Source organism: Echinops telfairi, unplaced genomic scaffold (genome assembly GCF_000313985.2).
Source record: "Echinops telfairi isolate 266 unplaced genomic scaffold, ASM31398v2 ScPeMD7_18;HRSCAF=68, whole genome shotgun sequence".
NCBI lineage: Eukaryota > Metazoa > Chordata > Mammalia > Afrosoricida > Tenrecidae > Echinops > Echinops telfairi.
In genome coordinates, this window is record NW_022103915.1 from 25,797,722 (window position 1) to 25,817,711 (window position 19,990).

General features: G+C 41.7%; 1 protein-coding gene across 16 annotated transcripts in view; it reads right to left on the minus strand.

The window, feature by feature from the left end:
• NRXN3 (neurexin 3) overlaps nucleotides 1–19,990 on the minus strand; it is a 1,902,419-nt gene that overhangs the window by 457,735 nt on the left and 1,424,694 nt on the right. For all 16 annotated transcript variants that reach the window (XM_030884921.2, XM_045287970.1, XM_045287968.1 and 13 more), the window contains one exon: nucleotides 6,585–6,766. In XM_030884921.2, coding sequence (XP_030740781.1) covers nucleotides 6,585–6,766 — 182 coding nt within the window. The remainder of the gene's footprint in view (nucleotides 1–6,584; nucleotides 6,767–19,990) is intronic.

Sequence of the window (19,990 nt, forward strand, 5' to 3'; positions counted from 1 at the left end):
CACCTCCCATTTTCTGAAACACAATGAAAGCCAGCCCTTCAGGGCGGGGTGCATTACACTGAGCATGTTGAACACCAGCTCCTTGGGAGGAGTATCATCAGGATGAGGACTATACATCAAGATGGACACAATTACCGGCCATGAATGATACCTGTAAAACATGTTGACATGGCAATCGTCTTGATGTCTAGGGAATACCAAAAGCAAACCACAGTCGATCCCCTTGTTGAGTTGTAGAGACACAATTCAACACAGTGAACTATCAAGAAAGCTGCAGGGATCTGCTGACCCTTACTGACCTAACCCAGAGCTCCCATAGAGAGCTGTGGCTTCTTTACCAGATCCAGAAAGGTGAGCCCAAAATCCCCAACTGTATATCTGATTGAATTCCAAAATTATCCAGGCTGACTTTTTCCCCCCCTCCCTCCCCGCTCCCCCCAGGCTGACTTTAAAAAACCTTAACATATCTTCTTCCCTGGGTAGTATATTCTTGTTTTGTTTTCTTTGCTCCCATATAGTTATTTCTTAGTGGATATTTCATTGAAGTAAATATAATAATACAACTTCTTACACCTGGACAACCCTTTATAGGCAATGTCCAGCTTTGAAATACTTTATTTCATTGGGACTTAGGAAAATCCTGCAAGGTATTAATTCTCGACCCATTCGGAAAAATAAAAAGAGGAAGTTTAAGGTCAAAGTAGTGTGATGACTTGCTCCCGGTAAAATCATTCACTGAATACTGACAGAAATGGGATTCAAATCCAAATATTTTGATGCCAAATTAAGTACATTATTATTTTTTCTACGATGGTGCATGATCTCCTAAAGCTGTGCATGCCATCAAAGTAAATAGATGTAGGCAGAAATAACATGGGACTAGTAGAGATCAAAGAAAACAAGCCCTAACCGCCATGCAAACAGCCCCCTCTGCCAAGCTTACATCAGTAGTCTCAGCATCAAGTCCTCTCCCAGCCAACTCCCTTCTCCCATTCCTCTCCATTCTCCCACCTTCTTCTCCATCTCTGCCGGGATGCCTCGCTAAGCTGGAAGCTGCAGAGAGGATCCCCAGCAGGCCCTCTCCACACAAGTGGCTAATGATCTGGAAAAGCTCCTAAGCCCAGAAAACCCAAAGAGGCCCTTTTCACTAAGAACAAACAGCAATGAACGGAATTACAGAGCCAACCTGCAGTGCACAGCACTCTGTGGGAAGTGAAATTGCATCTGTTGGACACCTTTGTTGTTTTCTTGTTCTTTCCCACTTTTACTTCTGTCACCAGACTCGGCAACACCAACATTCCTCTGTGCTCCTCTGGAGGGTCGCCTCAGTGTAGTTCCGGAATCAAATCCAGTCCCACCACGGGCCCAATCCAGAAGAGAGTCTAAGCTAACAACCACCTAACCCCACTGATGACAAGCCCAGCAGATGGTGATGTGTCACTATGAACATCTCATCGAGAGGCAGCCAAAACGGAGTGTCTAGACCACAATTTATGATGGAATAGACGTGAGGTTCAGATCATTTATCATAATTCATTTCTGCTCCTATTTATTCTCTAGTGGTCTCTTTTAAAGCTATAAATTATATAAAAACAATAGTATACAAACTAAACTTCATAAAGAACCAGTTTCCCTAAACATGACACTGAGAGAGCATTCCTGACTTTTGGGGAGGTGGGGGGTGTTCAGAGTTCCAAAGGAGAACACAGTGCCATTTATGTCAGGGGGTCAGTTTGGACAGCAGCCCTTTGCCTTTGCCTGCTTTGTTTGATATAAGTACATGCAAGAGAAGTCAGGAGGGAAACGTTTGGGGAAAGTTAAAGATTCTTGTCAAACAAGCCAGATCCCCGACACACAAAATGCCATGGCTCCTGAAAGGCTCATAATTTAAACAAAGAATCGAAGAGGATTTGCTGTAGATTACACACAGGGAGAAAGAAATTAATAGGATGTCTTTTTAAACTAAGTGTTAACTGCACGAAGAGAAGCTAATTGTTTTTCAGTTCTCCCTGACCTTCTCTGTAGTAGATGGGGAAAGGAGGTGGCTGAAAGTTTCGTCATAGCGATAGCAGGCACTTCATGGCGACCTCATCTCTGGTCTCATTCAAGTTCGTCCCTATTGTATAAACGCAGGTGAATGTAGCATGGCACAGCTCCAGAGAACCTGGCTGTGGGGTCAATAGGCAGATGTCAGTCACAAGGAACGGCCGTTGCTCTCTGACTTTTGAGCAGATTGTCTTCTCAACAATGGATGTCAATGGAGGGAAGGCTGTATTTAAAATCATAATAATTTGAAAACTCCCTCAGCTCTCAGACACCCTCTCTTCACAGAGATCTCATTTCATGCACACATACTTCAACAAAGATCTTTTTTGCATTTCTCCATCGCATTTCACCCATGATTTCATTAATATCATGATAAATAATTATGCAGAAAAAAATTGAATCATGGAAATGTGAACAGAAAAAAAAACCCTACGAAAGAAATCTTAGCTAATTTTAGACATGCAACTCCTTAATTATTCTCATCTCTTAGCCTTTTGTTATTTCTTTTTCAAAACTGAAATTTTGTCTTGTTTGTTGTACTGTTATCATTGCTATTGTACGGGGGCGTCAAGTCAGTTCTGGTTTAAAGTGGCCCCATGAACAGCAGCAAACACATCAAAGGAACAAGGCCAGTTCTGTGCCAGTCTCAAAGTGGCTCCTACATCCGAGCCCTTTGTCTCAGCCACTGTGACAATCCGTCTCCTTGAGGAGTTCAGGATGGGTGGGAAGGGGTCAGCAACAGAAAGACAACCCTCCACCCTCTGGCCCAGAAGCAAAGCTGACCTACGTGACCGGTGAGGTGGGCGACACCCTGTCGATGGCACTGCTCCAGCTGTTTTGGCACCCTTTCTTTGTGCCAGTCCTTCACGCTAGGGCACAGTGCGTTCAGCTCATTGAAGCCTTCCCCACCACACCTGTTAGTGCCTCCCAGTGGTGAAAGGCTAAGTAAGAGAAGGAGGAAGGTCGCTAGACAAGAGTAGGAATGACGAGAGTGCAGACCATGTCTACATGGCTGGAAGATACGACTAGTGGAAATCAGACTGCCTAGCCGTCATCCTCACAGGTGACCCCTCATAGAGCTTCTAGCAGATGGGACCAGGCAGTGAGAGCTGGCAGGCATGGTATGATACCCCATTCCTGCTCTGCGGGATCCTTAGCAGCAAGTCTCTTCTACAGGTTGTATTTGTTTACTTCTGGGTCAGACGCCCAGCCTTCCTGAAAGGGAAGAGCACTGGAGGGCAAACGAAGCTGCTCAAATCATTTGAGGAATCCCTAAGAATTGCCTTTAGCACATGTGCGTGCGTGTACACACACACACACACACACACACACACACACACACACGCATGATAGTTTTAGAGTTTATATTTTGTTTTTCACCAACTTCACTCACTCAACTACCAATCAGAGGTAACACCCAACTCCTTCTCTGCTGTTTCCAAAAGTGAAACCCGTGTGACAGAAGGACACTGTGGGGACATGCCATCCCCGGGTGGAGCTCGGCTGCAGGTAGACTTCAGCCCTTTCCCTTTCTTCCCTGGCCCTTGGGATTGAGTCTGCTTCCATCCCCTCTTGATGTGGGCCATCACCCGCCCCCCTCACAGCGTTTAGCTTCTAGGTGAACTGCAAGGTGGAAGGACATCTTATGCCTCCCATTCATTCCTTTCCACTTCCATTAATAGCCCCTCAAGTCTGCTCTTTTGTGCGAGGAATCAATCTGTATTCAAGAACCAAAACCCTGTTTTACAGATTGCAAATGTTCTATAAAAGTACAGAAGCTTAACACGTGGTGTTTATGGCTTTGTTTCCCTGAGGTTATCTAGGCAAGTGTCAATAAAAACAAATACACAAAAGGCTGGTTTGGGCAAGGAGTCTTTGAGCCTTCCTACTCAGATGCCTTCACGTCCAAGGACGGGAAGGCATCGGCTTGCTTTGAATCCCCTTCTCATGACAGCCACCAACGATAGTCCATGAGGAAGGAAAAAATGGTTTCAAATTCCTAGAAAAACAAAGCAGTCCCATGCACCCAGGGTCGTGAGTATGCTGGGATCATGCCAGAATGATCCTTGGCCCCAAGAAGATCAGATCGTGTCCTGTCCTACCTCCGGCTCTGAAGGACCATGTATGAACAAGGGCTGCATGGCCAGAATCGGTACCTAGGACCCCAAGGGGGCCCTGAAATGCTGATGTAAAAGTTCCGGCATTTTTGCTTTTAAAAAGAAAGTAGCATTCTACTCTTTTCCATCTTAATATGCATATTCATGTGGAAGGCACATCCTAAGGAATTAAACAAATGCATACAAGGGGGCTTCAAAATGTCCACGGAAAAGGACCATTATCTTCTCATTCATGTCTCCACACACTTTCAGAAGCTCCCTCATTGATGTTCAAAACTTTAAAAATATCTATGTTTTGACACATGTGCTTTTCAAAGATAGCAAAACAAAGAACTTCAGAACGTTCTAGTGGTGCAAAACAATATCCTGGAATGGGCTGGTTCTTCCTAGAAGTGCCAAGTAGTCGCCTATCAATTGTGCAAAGAGACTGCCAATTTCATACAACCTCTGGGAGAATAAGAAATGTTCTCTCTTGAGAGTGGAGGAGATCTGCAATCACTGGTAGGAAAAAAATGGGAGAAAAGCGAAGCACATTATCTGACTCAAAAAGATGCTCATGGCTGCTTCAAATCATATTTTTCCTAGCAAGTCACGCTGAACCAGGAAAAAAAAAAAGAAGATAAATCACCATGAAAATGTAAGTGAGCTGGTAATAATAGCCTAGTTATAGCTGCCATGAAATAGTCATTAAGTTATATGCAGTATAAATCTCAGAGTTTTGTAAATTATGGTGGTTCTTAGGGGCCAAATAAAAATAAACCAGACAATGTCTGGCTGCCTTTCTTTTTTGCCCCTTAGCATGGACTTTATAATGATGAAGTTTAGATTCTCAGTTCCCTGTGGATCCTGAAACACTTGAGAAAGTGTCACAACTCCATTTCTGACCATGACTCCCGGGCCCCCGCCCCTGCCCCTGACATTGTGAAGCATCCTTCCATGGTCTTCTCCGTGGAATCTTGCCTACTTTGGCTTACACTGTGGTTGGACAGGCTTCAACTCAAGCCTCATGCTTCAAGCAAGCTGCTCCATTTCCCAGACCTGCTGGAAGAGCAGGTGCTGGAGACAGAGCTGCTGGGGAGATAGGGTGGGGGCTTCTTAATTGGCTGCTTGTGGTTCCAGCCAGCCCCCTCCAGCTCTGGAGGCCAGAAATGTAATCTTACCATAGGCATCCCTTGGTAGACCTGCCTGCACATTAGCAAATTCAGATCCAAAGATTCCCTCTAAATGTTTCCTTTCTTCCTTTTATGGAGGTTGGTGGTAATCCCCAGCTGATCTTTCTTTTTAACTGCTTTCCCCTCCTGCTATTTAAACAGAGTTCTTATTGCTCCAAATTAAATCCATTCTTTCTCGCCTTGTCATTGCTAACTAATGAGAACAATTCCTCTCTCTGCTCCTGGTCGCCACACTTCGGGTACTTGTGGATGAGAATCATAGCTTTCTTGAGCCTACTTCCCTCCTTGCAGAAGGCACAGGTGATAAAATGGGTTAATTGTTCCTATAAAAATATTTTCCATCCTCATAATGAAGTAATTTTTTCCCCTCCAAATCATTTTAATTTCCTAGAATGGCGCTGTGGTCTTATGATCTGTAGTCAATGTGGACAAAACCCTATTGGGCTTGAATGAACAATACCTAAAGCAAACTGTAGCTACCCAGCACATGGGGCTCCCAGCGCTCCCAGTCATGGTGGTCCATTTGCATGCCTTGTCCTGCCCACCCAAATCTCAGTTCTCACTACGTGATTTTTACATCTGTGCCCTGAAGTTTGTACCCTAGGGCAGAGCTGAGCAAAGTGCAGCCTGTGGCCTACTTTGATAAATAAAAAGAACTATATTAGCATACAATCACACCTTTTAATTTTTTAAAAATATATTAATTATGACTGATTTCATCTTGTAAGAGTCGATATCCATAGTTGAAACAAAGGCATTTGACCCACAAAGCCCCAAGTATTTGCTATCTGGCCCTTTATAGAAACAATTTGCACACTCCAACTTAAGAATTCATTAACATTCCAGTTGACTTTACTGCTTGCATCAGGTTAAGATGAACCAACCACGCCAGGTAAGTCCCTTGTTTACACCAAGAGAGTCAGCGAAATGTTTTGCCAAAGGGTAAGCTTCCCAGTTTGGAAAGGAGTTTAGAAAGAAAGCCTCTCTGTCTCTCGTTACATGCGTAGGACAAGAGATGGTCATTTCTCCTTCCTGAGCTACGCTTGGGTCCGCAAGGCCTGGATCTGAAGGGATACTCAACATTAAGTCAGAGATGAACCCTGGAATGAGGCACCAGCCCAGTTAGGTGATTTTTATAGGCGTATACACCTTTGCTGTGCCTATCTAGAATGTTCTGCCCTGTTCATCTGGTTCGCCAACGCAGGCCATCCGGAAGGCAAGAGCATGCAGGCCCAGGCCTGGCACTCACTATGTGAAGCTGGAGGAAGTCTCCGAGGCCCGGGGCACTGTCGATGCGCACCAAGATGCCGTCCTTCACGGTGGTGCTGAAGCCCACGGCCAGGCGGTCTGAGCGTGTGCTGGGCCTGTCATTGGCCGGCCAGGTGTAGAGGATGAGGCCCCCACTTTTTCCAAAGATGTATGTAGCGCCAGCTGCAAGAAAACAAAAGGAGACGAGAGCTGACATTAGGGTGCTGTATTGTGGATGTCCAGCTGCGGGCACTATACTGAACAACTATGGAGAGAAAATGTGCCCCCCCCCCCCCAAAGTGACAAGGCTCACCTACTGGGAGGAGTAGCATCAAAGCCTGGGCAGGCAACTGTATCCCCAGTTGAAGATGCAGGCAAAATGAACTGCCCCGTATATACCTGTGTATACGCCAAGTTTTTCAGCACATTTTTAATGCAGTTTTTGTGGTAAAATTAGATGCCTTGGCTGATATCCAGATTGGCTAATACTCCAGTATATATGGTAGTCACAAGCAGCCATTAGGAGAGGCATTCTTAACCTCCTTAGCCCCTGCTGCAGGAGGGGAGAGGGGCCAAAGGCATGTTGTGCCAGAGATCTTACACACATTGTGAAGAACAACTTGTCAGACTACTCTCTCAATCGTAGACTTAATTTTCCATCTCACCTAGGACAGGCACCAGATTGAAAACTAGTCCCTTGGTTCTTAGCTACCAGTATATTCCATCCAGTGGAGTAGGGACGCTTCCCATAACTGCAAGACAGGTGGAATTCCACAGACATCATTTCTTTGCTGCCTGTACTGTCTACCACCCCCGACAGAAACGGAAATTGTCTGAAAGTTATACAACTTAAAGCACTTGCTCATTTTACTAGTATGATCCGAGCAAATTAACACCTCTCCTGCAAAAAAGACAAACCAATTGCCATCGAATCAGCTTGACTCATGATCACCCTGCGTGTGGGAGCAGACTCAGACTCCACGCTACGGGAGTTTCAATGGGACATTGGTTTATTCTTGGAAAGAGAGCACCAGGCCACTTTTCTGAGGCAATTCTCAGTGGACTCTATTCTCTACTTTTTAGTTATGAGTCAGATGTGTTAACCATTTGCATTAGTGAGTCTTTTTTTAAAAAAATGATTGATTTTTCACTAGTAGCAGTGTTTATCCATTATGAAACAATAGTTTCCATTTGCTTTTCTGAATCAAGCTTCAAGATTAAGATATAAGAAACATAGGAGCAAAGGACTAGTATAATCAATTTTGAATCAGACCAGTATATTTTCCATTAAATAGTGGATTTATCAGTTACTTGTATTTTCACCGTTATCTGTATGAGCCCATAGGTTAATAAGAATATATTATTTTTTAATACAGAACAAACAGGAAGAAAATTTTAAAATTATTTGCATACCCTAAAGTCTTTGGGAAGAGAGCACTTCGAGTTTGTAGCCATGTTAAACTGCTATTGTAGTTCCTAGGTAGATGCATCTTGTCCATAGTATTTCCCTGTGCCACTTATCTCAAAGTTCAGAGATCAAGGGGAACCCAATTTTTGTGTCAGTTTTCCAGTGAACATGTTCCAACCCTTGGAAGTATTCTAAAATGACATTTGAAATATCTGCATTTGTGTATCTTGAGCACTTACTAAACTTCTCAAGCATTGGTCCACATTTATTGTCGGAGCTAGCGTATGGACATTTTTGCCCGGAGAGACCAGTTGCTGGAAAAGGCCATCCCACTGGGTAAAGGGGAGAGGCAGTTAAACGGAGGTAGGCCCATACACAAGGCGGATTGGCAGAGTGCCTGCAACAATGGGCTCAAACGTCCCAAGGATGGAGGATGCTGCAGGAGCGGCAGCATTTCCTTCTGTTGTACACAAGGGGCGCTATGAGTTGGAACCGATCTACTGGCACCTAACAACAGCACTGCAAGGAATTATGTTGACGGAAGAAGAAATAATTTACGGAAACAATCAAGTAAACGGCGACTAAGTAACAATTGGGAATATATGTCATAGGTCAATCTTTTTTAAGAACTAAACTACAACAAATTCAGACACCTATAGAATTAAAAACAAAAACTCTCACTGCCACTGAGTCAATTCTGCCTCACAGTGATCCTACAGGTCAGTGTAGGACTGCCCCTGTGGTTTCCAAGACTGTTAACTCTTTATGGAAGTAGAAAGCTTCATCTTTCTCCAATAGCTTGGCTGGTGGTTTCAAACTTCTGACCTTGTGAGTAGCGGTTCAACATACAACCACGATGACACCAGGGCTCCTCCATAGAACCTAGTCTGCGCCCTTTAAAAGGTCACTATCCTAGCTGCTCCAATAAACTAAGTTTGTACATTGCATACATACTAATGTGATTGTCTGCTTTACAATGAAAATGTGCATCCTACAGGATGGATCCTGGAAAGCCAATGAATTCCTCCACACTCAGTTGCGGAATCTGGGATTGAAGGATAGAAAACCTATGATTAATTCTATCATAGAATTAATATGATTATTCTATGTATAGCAACAATGGTTGCTCTACAAACAATCTAAATATCTCTTAAGATGAGAAATGTAGATATGGTGATTCACCTCTGATATCATGTGTTCGTGGTGAATTTAAAGAATTGCCTGTCCTTGGGTGATTACCAAATCATCGCTACTCCCTCTACTCTTTATTTGAGGACCTGAAGGTTACTCAGTGATTAATGAAGGGGATCACTGGAAATGCAAATCCAACTGTGATATTTTGTGGCAATTTATAAAATATATCCCACCTATCAGAATATGTAGTACATTCTTCCGCAGAGATCATATTGTATCACAGAATAATGTTGTCACTACAAGAAGAATGGGTCAGAAGTTGGTCAGAGGAGCAACCGATGCATGACATTTTACATTCCCAAAACTCCTTAAAACTCCTTAGCTTAAATTCACAACAATTCTATGGGTGTCTTATTTGTTAAGGCTACTTTATAGATTTGCAAATAGATACTCCCATATATAAATTAAACTTCACTACCTCTAAATTTCCCATCTGACTCGCCTGCCTACAAAAGTTTCTTTCACTAATAATTTAATATAATTACCCAGTAAACTAGATCAGTGATACAATGATGACGGTACCTAGCTCTTTTCAGATCTTATTTAAAATCAAAGCTAAATAAAGCCATGTCATAGTCCAAAACAATCTGAAATGGCTTTCAAAAGTTTGTCTGGCTTTCTTATGATAAAAGTCACTTTACAAACCTACTCCATCTGTCACTCATTTCCATATGCAATAATTCTCACAGGTCCAATGTATGAGTGAAGAGAAAATAAAAGATATATATACAAGTATTTATCGGAGGTCCAAGCGACTTCCTTTTTAAAATAAAAACAAAATCTACTATGACAAAGTTAGTAGGAGAAAATAAACATGGAAAAAATAATTATAAAGTCTGATTTTAAGAATTATTTTTGCTTTAATTGTTCTGAAGTCAACATGCCACTGTATTACATGATTTTAAATTCATAGGAGGTCAAGGCCATAAAATGGATGAAATTCTTAGTGTGTGGTTTATTCCGCTATGTAAAAATCAGTAGTAACACATCTGCTCTACATTCTGAAATTTCTAGTAATGGGGAATAAAGTATATTCCTTTTACTCAAATGCTGGTGTTACACAGGAAGTAAGGAACTGTTGTTTGTTTTTCTCTTTGGTTTTTAAAATGTTTCTTTCTTATTTGTTAAAAGTACAAAATTTTAAAAATGAATGAAAATTATTAGAATCACAGGAGGGGCATGGACTTGGAACATGGACATGTTTTTTAAATGAATATTGTTATGCTAAATCCAGATTATAAATTACCTTTGGGGGACTGTCCTCAAAATTATTAGAACCATCCTTAATCCATTAAGTATGCTCATTTCAAAGCCAGGCAATATCGTATTACATGGTCTCTCCCCTGAGTATGATATTGTGATTGCTGGTTCCTTACTGCGCTTCATATGCTGGTGCTCAGATCCTACTCCATTTATTAATAATCTGAGCCATGTAAATTTCCTGCTTGCTAGCAAAATGCGATCAGTTTAACTGAAGTAAAAATTGCAATGGTGGCATTTTTGGCTATTTAACACGATGAGATTCACAATTTGCAACAAGCTGAGGTTGCTTTGTGGAGTTCTAACCAACACAGTACTTAAGGAATAAAATCTTTATACTGTCACCAGTAAGCAAGATAAAGTGAACACGTCCCAACCTCCATAGCCAACAGGACATGCTATTTAACCCACAACTTCAATTGTCCAACAAGCACTGACTGGTGAGTTTGGCTTCATTTCATAAATGGCTATTTACTGTGATGGCACTAATGGTGTTATTGATAGAGATGGTCATATGAACATATGTGATTTGTTTTCTCTTCTTTGTTTGTGGACAGAGATAATTTGGCACGAGAAGGGGCGAATACAGGTTCCAGTGAGGTATGGCTTACTATAATTGCAGAATTTTAAAAATTGAAAAAGAAATGGATTATCAATGACATAAAATATGCTCTACCAGTAGATATGGTTATTGCTATTAAATTAAAATTATATTTTATTCATATCAATTCCCTTAGAGCTAATAAAGTCTAAATGAAAATACTCATGGCTTTGAAACTGACAAACGAGATGGTAAGCTCCAGTGTCTCATAATGGCTGATGACCCGAAGAAGCCAGCTTCCTACTATTTTTCACTTAGCTTATTTTGATTTTCATGACTGAGGAAAAACAAAGATTGCAGTCTTGAGTACTGATTGCAACTCAAAGTAAAGAAAAACAAAAATTTCAAGACAACAGACAACATCCTGATACACAGAGCAAAGACTGAAGCTGTCAAAGATTTCATTGTGTTTGGATCCACAATTAATGTTAATAAAAGCAGTCATAAATTAAACATTGAATTTCATTGGACAAATCTGTTAATAAGACACCTTTAAAATGTTGAAGAGCAAGGATGTCACTTTAAGGACTAAAGTGTGCCTGGTCCAAGACACAGTGTTCTCGATCCCCTCAGACGCATAAGAAAGTTGGAAAACTGAAGAAAAATTGATGCACTTGAATTATGGTGTTGGCAGGACACACTGAAAGGACAATGGGTTTCCAGAAGAACAAACAAGTCTATCTTGGAAGAGGTACCGTCAGAAGGCTCCTTAGAAAGAAGGATGGCCAGGTTTTGTCTCACTTGCTTTGGACCTGTTTGTTATAAGAGAGACCAGTCCCTGGAAAAGAGACCAGTGCTTGAAAAAGTAAAAGATCGACAGAAAACGAAGAAGATCCTCAATGAGGTGGGTGGCCATAATGGCTGCAGCAAGGAGCTTCCACTTCATGATAGGGAGTGTCACCCAATAGGGTATGCTTCGCCGTGTTGTACGTAATGACCCCATGAGTTAGAGCAGAAATGAGAGCACCTAACGATAGCAACAGCTTATTCCTTGGCTCCTCACAGCTCCAGTCCTCGGCTGCTTTGAGAATGTATCATGTTCATTTTTGCATATTTCTTTTTTTTAAAGAAATCATTTATTGGGGGCTCTTCCAGCTCTTATAACAATCCATACATCAACTGCATCAAGCACATTTGTACATATGTTTCCATCATCTCCAAAACATTTTCTTTCTACTTGAGCCCTTGGTATCCGCTCCTTTTTCTCTCCCTCCCTTCCCCACCCTCCCACCCTTATGAAGCCTTGATAATTTATCAATTATTTTTATGTTCATATTTGACACATTTCTTGACGCTGGCTGCTAAGTGGGTTCCCAACTCATGGTGACACCACCAACGGAATAGGAGGCTTCCCAGTCTCACACCATTATTCTGGTTTTCAGGGACTTTCTTCCTGGTTCGTGTTATTGTTGTCAGGTACCACCAAGTTGGTTCCAGCCCTAGCGACCCTATGCACAACAGACAGACACCCTGCTCAGTTCTGTGCCCTTCTCACCACTGTGTCTGTGCTTGAGCTCATTGTTGCAGCCACGGTGTCCAGCCAGCGCCTTGAGGGCCTTCCTCTTTGTCACTGCCCCTTGACTTTACCAAGCAGGATGTCCTTCTCCAGGGACTGGTCTCTTCTGACCACATGTCCAAAGCTCGTAAGATAAAGTCTATTCTTATCGCTCTTCTTGCCATTAAGGGGCACTCTGTATTTCTTCCAAGACAAGATTCCTTGGTTCTTTTGGCAGCCCATGGGACCCTCAATCATCTGATCCAGCACCACAATTCAAATGCACTGATTCTTCTTTGGTCTGCCCTATTCAGTATCCAACTTTCATTTGTATAGGCGACAATTGAAAATGCCATGGCGTGGGTCAGGTGCACCTTAGTCTCCAAAGTAACACCTTTGCTTTTCAGTACTCTAAGTAGGTTCATGGTCATCTGGAAATTCCACTGAAACTTACTCAGCATCATAGCAACCCCCCCAACCCCCCCAGGGACAGTGGCTGTCCCCAAGTCACACTTGCTATCAATTGAACGCTGGTCTCCTACATGGAAGGTAAAAATTCTACCACTGAACCGCCCACCAATGCCTTATTTTGATAAAAGGACCTTCTGTCTTCATAGCATTGAAGACTTCCAAATTACGTTCTTTGAGTTGAGAGAACCAGATTTCTGCCATATTGACCCTCTCTGTTCCCTGGATCAGGCTGTCCTGCTGATTCCCAGGATGAAAGGCTCCCTGAAGGAACTCCAGGAGACCACCAAGAGTGTGCCACCAGGAAGGGAGGAGAGGAAATAACAAAGGAAGTGCTATCAACAGAAGACCGTGTTTCACAGAGGGGGCCAATGGGGATGCCAATAGGCAAGTGGTACAGGTTTTACAAACATCTTTGCAATGTGTTTATTAAGTGAATTATTTATGATGATCCATTTGGTCCATTCTAAATTTTTCAAAATAAACACCCACACTGATGATAAAGAAAGTAGCCTTAGAGAAAGCAAACGTAGAGACTGAACATTAAGAGAAAAAACACCATCTATTCTTAGGCACATCCTTTTGCTCTGGCAAATAAATGAGCAAATGAGCTGCTCAACAAACTGAGAAACTGACGTTACCTACGAGTGAAGGATATCATCAGGGAGATACAAAATCTGCTTCTTAAATAAGCTCCCTCCATGTGGGCACGCTCTTCCTAGCTCCTGAAGAAACAATGATTAAAACCAAATGGATATATGCCAGAAAATATTATCTATTGGGGTCCACAGAAGCTGCATATCACCAGGATTCCAGAAACAAAGATTTCATCTCAAAGACATCTTATCAGAAGCAATATGGTTTCTGTTTAGTATGCAAGCTGTTAGGTAGTAATGGGATTTTCACTTTGCACAGAGCAAATCCCAACATAATATAGTGTATGACCATGGTTTCTAAGGAATAGGTGGAAGAAAAAAGTACAACAAACAATTCTACCCATTAACTCAATTTTTCCCATATAAAAGCTATGTTCACCATTATTTCAGGTTAACAGTAAATGCTTTGGAGGAAGATTTATCTAAGTATTCTTCAAGGATCTAGTAAGTTATGTATGAACTCTGTTAATGAAAATAGGCTTGGGGAAAAATAATAATTTGATCTTTGATTTTCCGAGGAGCGAAAAAAGGAACCAAATAATTGAACTGTTTTCAAATCTGATATCAGCTATCTAGAAGTCTTAGTTGTGGTACATGTACACCGATCACTCCCCCGAAATTGCTGCTGTTGTTGTTGGGTGACCCTATGTGCAACAGGACAAACATTAGAACTGAAAATTATAGTGAAATAAAATTGGATCGTTACCAGTCCTCTAAACGAGAGGTGACAACGCATTCTGAGTATTAGACACAATACACTTTTTTTGCAAAACATACAAAGGCGTTTTTACTCATGAGATTCTATGATTCTTACACTAAGGCAAAAAACAAACAAACAAAAACAGGAGTTGATTTGTGGTACAGTATACAAGGAGTATGTAAAATTAGACATTGAAATACACCCCAAATCATTCATGACCACATTCCAATTCCTTTTTGCTTAAAATAATTTTCATAGATTCACTTTTTTTCTTTGGGACACTTCTGCCTTTAATAAATTACTTGCTATTGAGTAGCAATATTAATTCTAATACAAATATTAATATACAGACTAGCTTTGCACGTATCATTTAATATATATTATAGCATGCAATGCAGTCCTTCAATATTTTCATAAATAACTTTATGGTAGATATTGTTTTATCTAGTTTTCAAAATGCTGCTGCTGCTGGATGCTCTCACATTTGTCTGGGCTTATCTCAGCCCGATGCACAAAAGAAAGCAACACCACCCAAGCCCCCACCAGCCTCACTACACCGGTGATGTTCGAGCCTGTTGCTGCAGTCTGTCAGTCCATCTTGGGGAAGGTCTTCCTTTTTTTCGATGGCCCTCCACTCTACCAAGCATGATGTTCGTTTCTAAGGAGACCTGCTCCTGATATCATGTCTCACCATCTTGGCTTCTAAGGAGCATTCTGGTTGTATTTCTTCTGACACAGATTAGTTGGTTCTGTGGACAGTCCGTGGTACTTTCCGTATTCTTTGCCAGCACCACAATTCACTAGCGTTAATTCTTCTTTCGTCTTCCTTATTCAATATCCAACTTTCTAATGCATATGAAGCGATTGAGAATATCATGTCTTGGGTTAGGGGCAACAAAAAATAGCATCAATAACTTGTTCAAGGTATTTTCCCTAACATCAAGTGGAATGAGAAATTTCATTCAGATATCACTTTATGATCCATATTCTAATCAGACCACATTGGATTCCTTATAGCTTCTCCTTTCTCCTTGACCTCTGATGGATTTTATCTCTGTATCTGGGTCAGATGAGGAATGATGATGGAAAGAAGAGACCTTTCTAGAAAAGTAACAAACTCCACATCTCTCATTAGGGAAATGGCAGGGTAGGAGGGGTTCACTTTCTTTATTTAAACAACAGTGGTTCAATACATGGTTGTTCTCTTCGGAGGCAGATAAAGGACCCCAAATCAAAATCAAACTCACTGCCATTGAGTCAATGCCAACTCCTAGCGACCCTACAAGACCGGGTAGAACTGTCCCTGTGTGTTTCCAAGACTGCAGCTCTTGACGAGAGTAGAAAGCTCTGTCTGTCTGCTGCTGAGTGGCCGAGTTTTCATAGTTAGCGACCCCACGTGTGTCACTACACCAAAGCAAAGGCAGCTCCTGATCATCACAACACCTACCCCAAGTTCTGATTTCTGAAGAGCGGGCTCTATAGGGAACTCTATTTTGGAGAGGACCTCGCCGGCTTTCCAATTCTACTTTATTAAATAAGACAGGTGGATTGGATTGGATAGAAAATGACAATAAATCCTGGGAACCTGCACAGTATTCCAGTTTAAACAAATATTTATTTAAACAAACAGGAAATTGAGTCTCCTCTGTAGTCTGAGCTCCTAGGGACCAGACATTATTTAATTTAGCTCACTATCCACCCAGGGGATGCTCCAGGAAGAAGTGCCGCTGTGTTGATCAATGAAACTGGGCTCACCGCGACTTATACGTCTTCACACAGTCATTCTGATGTAGAATAGAATGGGAAGCAAGGAATGAGACATTGCAATGCCTTATCCATCCAACTCAGCTGCTGTCTGCATCTCAAAGTGGAAATATTCTATAAATATTTATCCATCAATTAGAGTTCACACGATATCCCTTATTTTAGCGCATGACCTCCAACCTCCAAAAGAAATCTAATTACAATGATACTTGAATGATTTGTCTTCAATTGTGGCAGGCTCAGATAAGCACAACACACCCATTTCTACTCCCACTGCTCCCTGGTTACCCCCACAGACACACATACACACTCACACACACACCGTGTCTCAATCACAATGTGAGTCATTTTTAGTAAAAGAAGTAAGAGGGTGCTCCAAAAAGATTGTGTACAGGAATTGTTACCTTTTAATTCCCTATTTCCAGGAACCTTGTATAAATTAATGGAATCTCAGATTTAACCTCAGAGGGAATCTATGGTAGAAAAATGCTGTGACCTGTTTAAGAATAGTAATGCTATCATTCTCTCTTACAGAGCATTAACGTGATACAAATACTGTATATACATTTCTCTATAGAAAAAATATAACCGAACAAAAGAAAAAATAAGAGAGATCATTTGATAATTGTGTGTCCTACCGTTTTTTCTACAGCACCCCCACCCACACCCGCACCACAAGTACATTTCTTCTGATGCTGTCCCATGGGATGTGGTTAGAAGAATGGGTCAATTCAGAGCTCATTCATGGGACTCTTTCTCTTCCTTTCATTTCACAACTCTGAAATCCTGCCTCTAATAAGAGCAATCGGGGGTATCTCAGTACTGAATAGCCTGTGGAAAACAAACGCGTGGCAGTCTAGTAGCTTACTTCCAGTGCTTTGAGGTAAACACCTGATTTAGGTGAACTGCACACTGTCAAAGAGCCAGGGGCTATGAACAGATGACACGGCTGTACTTGGGTTTCGAATTGATAAAATAAGATTTTCCTGGGTATTTGGGCTGTTGGTATCACGAAAGGGTAGTTGTTTCTGGTACTCTCAGGCACGTCTCTATTAATCATGGAACTCATGACTTAATTAGGCAGGAAGAAGAAATCCCTGATACTATGATTCGCTCTTCGTTGATCCTCATTTTCCCAGGCTTTTTCCAGTTGTCTGCATAGAAGTTGTAGCCTCCTGTACAGGACTTGCTCTTTATGTCCAGTTGCTTGCTGACAATCTGGGAATTTCATCCAAGATAGACCACTCAGAGCATTTCACTGTTTTTTGTTTTTTTTGCTTTTTCACTTGGAGCCAGAGAAACACTAGCTTCATCCTTGGCTGATCATAAAAGTCATGGCATAGGTTCTAGCACTGCCAGAGTCACGTCCCCTGCCATGGGGGAAAAAATGCGAGAAAATACACCCTGACTTAAAGAGTGAAGTGTTGAGAGAAAAATTGGAACAAAAAGAGAAATCCTACCATTTTTCAAGTACTTGGTTTTAATAATTCCTATGGCGAAATTACACCTCTGCCATAAGGGGGTTCTGCCTACGGGGGGGGGAGGGGGGCATTCAGAAAGTTCATGGAAAAATTCCACTATCTTTTCATTTCATTTTGTCATGAACTTTTTGAAGTCCCTGTGTACAATTCCCTGTAGATAATTCCTTTAGTCGCTCCCACTTACCCATGCATGTCAAGTGAATTCCACTCCACAGCGACGCTGTAGGACAGAGTAGACCTGCTTCACAAGGTTACTGAATAGTGCATCATGTTAAAGCAGACTACCTCCTTCTGCCCCTGTGGAGCTGTGGGAGCCACCTGGTGCTTAGCTGCTCAGCACTTAGCTTACTGTGCCACCAGCCTGAGCTAGGCTACCTTTTGTTTCTTTCACAGCCCAGAAGCATTCTAGTTACAACCAGAAGACAGTAGAGGACTCTTGGTAACTATGCTCCATATATTTGTGATATCTATCTATCTATCTATCATATAATCATAATGTATATTGATATGCTCATGTATATTACACATTATTTCTACGTTTGTATATTCATCTATAAGGACCTGATGGTGCTGCAGGTTATGCACTGGGCTGCGAGCCTCAAGGTCAGTGGCTGTACCCCATCTCTCAGTCACTCCGAGGGTCTGCCCCATTGAAGAGTCACAGTTCCAGAAATGCTAGATAGCATCGTTATGAGTCATAATTGCCTAAATGGCAGTGAGATTGGGGGAAATGTTATTATATTTATCATTTTAAATGTTTGCCTAATATTCCATGAGATAATGGGCTCTAACTTAGCATTCCTTTCCTGTTGAATGGCTCTATTAGTTGTGAGTATAATTTAGGGGGAATGTTTGACACAAAAAAAAGTCTCTTCTTGAGATCTATGATATTTCCATTCTTTGGGGTAAAATAAATTTCTGGGAATGTTAGACCTAATAGTCTTGCTCTTATTCCAACAAAGATAGTTGATAAGCCAGGAATCACATAAGAGACGAAACTGAACCAAGGTTAACTCTTGGTAATCAAAATAATTTGTGTTATTCATTCAATAAACCTTTATTCTTACTTCTTATCAATGTATAACTGTATCATAGTCGTATTCCATATTATTAGGTAACTGGTTTACAGTCAACTTTTGAAAACTTTCCCCTGAGCAAACATGCTCCTAATTTTCTTACACTTTAAACCATTTCATTCTAAGCCTCAGCTTATAGCTTTGATTCTTGTTCCTTTATTATGATTAGTATGCCAATTACCCTCTCCTTAGGTTTGATGGCGCTCATATCTCATGGCTAATTAAATATATTGCATACCCTCCTCCAGCTCAATCTCTTTGTGCCCTCAGCACCTCTCTTTCTCTTGGAAGTGTGCCTCTCCCCCAGGTCTGATGACAGTCATGGGAATGAGACAAAACAGAAAACACGCCGACTAATTCTTCACCTTGGACCTTGTGGAAATGGCTGCATCATGCTTGCTTGAAACAATGTCCCTCTAGCCCACCAAGCCCCGGAGTAAGATCTTGTCTTGCATGCACTCCTGGCCATATGCTTCCTTTCACCCAGCAAGCCAGGCTGCAGTTCTATAAAAACTCATTTCCCGGGCCCTCTTCTTAGTTCTAATATGATCATGTTAGCACTGATTCAACAGTACAGCTACGACGCGCTGCAAATAAACAGCAGTCACTTCCATCAAAGCTTGAAGATTTGTTATGATGGATATATTCAGAGACACCAGTCTCTTTTTAGAAAACGCAATTTTATGGAAAAATGCAAGGTAATTGGTCTTTAGCTCTTGCAATAAACTTAGATAGCACCTGCCATATTTAAATTAATACAGTGCTTCTCCCTGCTAGATTAGTCCTTCTGATTAAGTCAATCATGTGAAAAGATTCAGACGTAGTCCATGAGCATGTGGATTAGATGCCCTGTTTTTCAAATGGTAGATACTTGTCCATCTACTAAGAAAAGGAAATTGAAAGTTCTTTACTCAGCCATATACCCTGTCTGGCCTTATCTCTCCGCTTCAGCTTTTGCCTCACATTGTGTCTTCCAGGTGGCAGGTTTTACTGGGCACTGGAAGATTCTCCAAAGCAATGACCTAGTATTTGAAGCCCCGGTGCGAACACTGGGTCTGCTTCCCAAAGATCACATCCACATCACTCTCGAGGATTTATGCCCTTTCCCATTGTCCTCATTTCCTCTGACTCGGCCTGCCATGGTGCCGACCAAGAAATTTAGAGAACAGCTTTGCTCCTTTTAATCTCTCTTAGACCGGCAGCAAGAACGAATCCGCCTCGCACGGCTGGAGCAGCACAGTGGAAAGTGCCAAGGCTGGCATTTCAATCGGCCCTCCCACTTCCAGAGAAAGCCTGCATGAAGG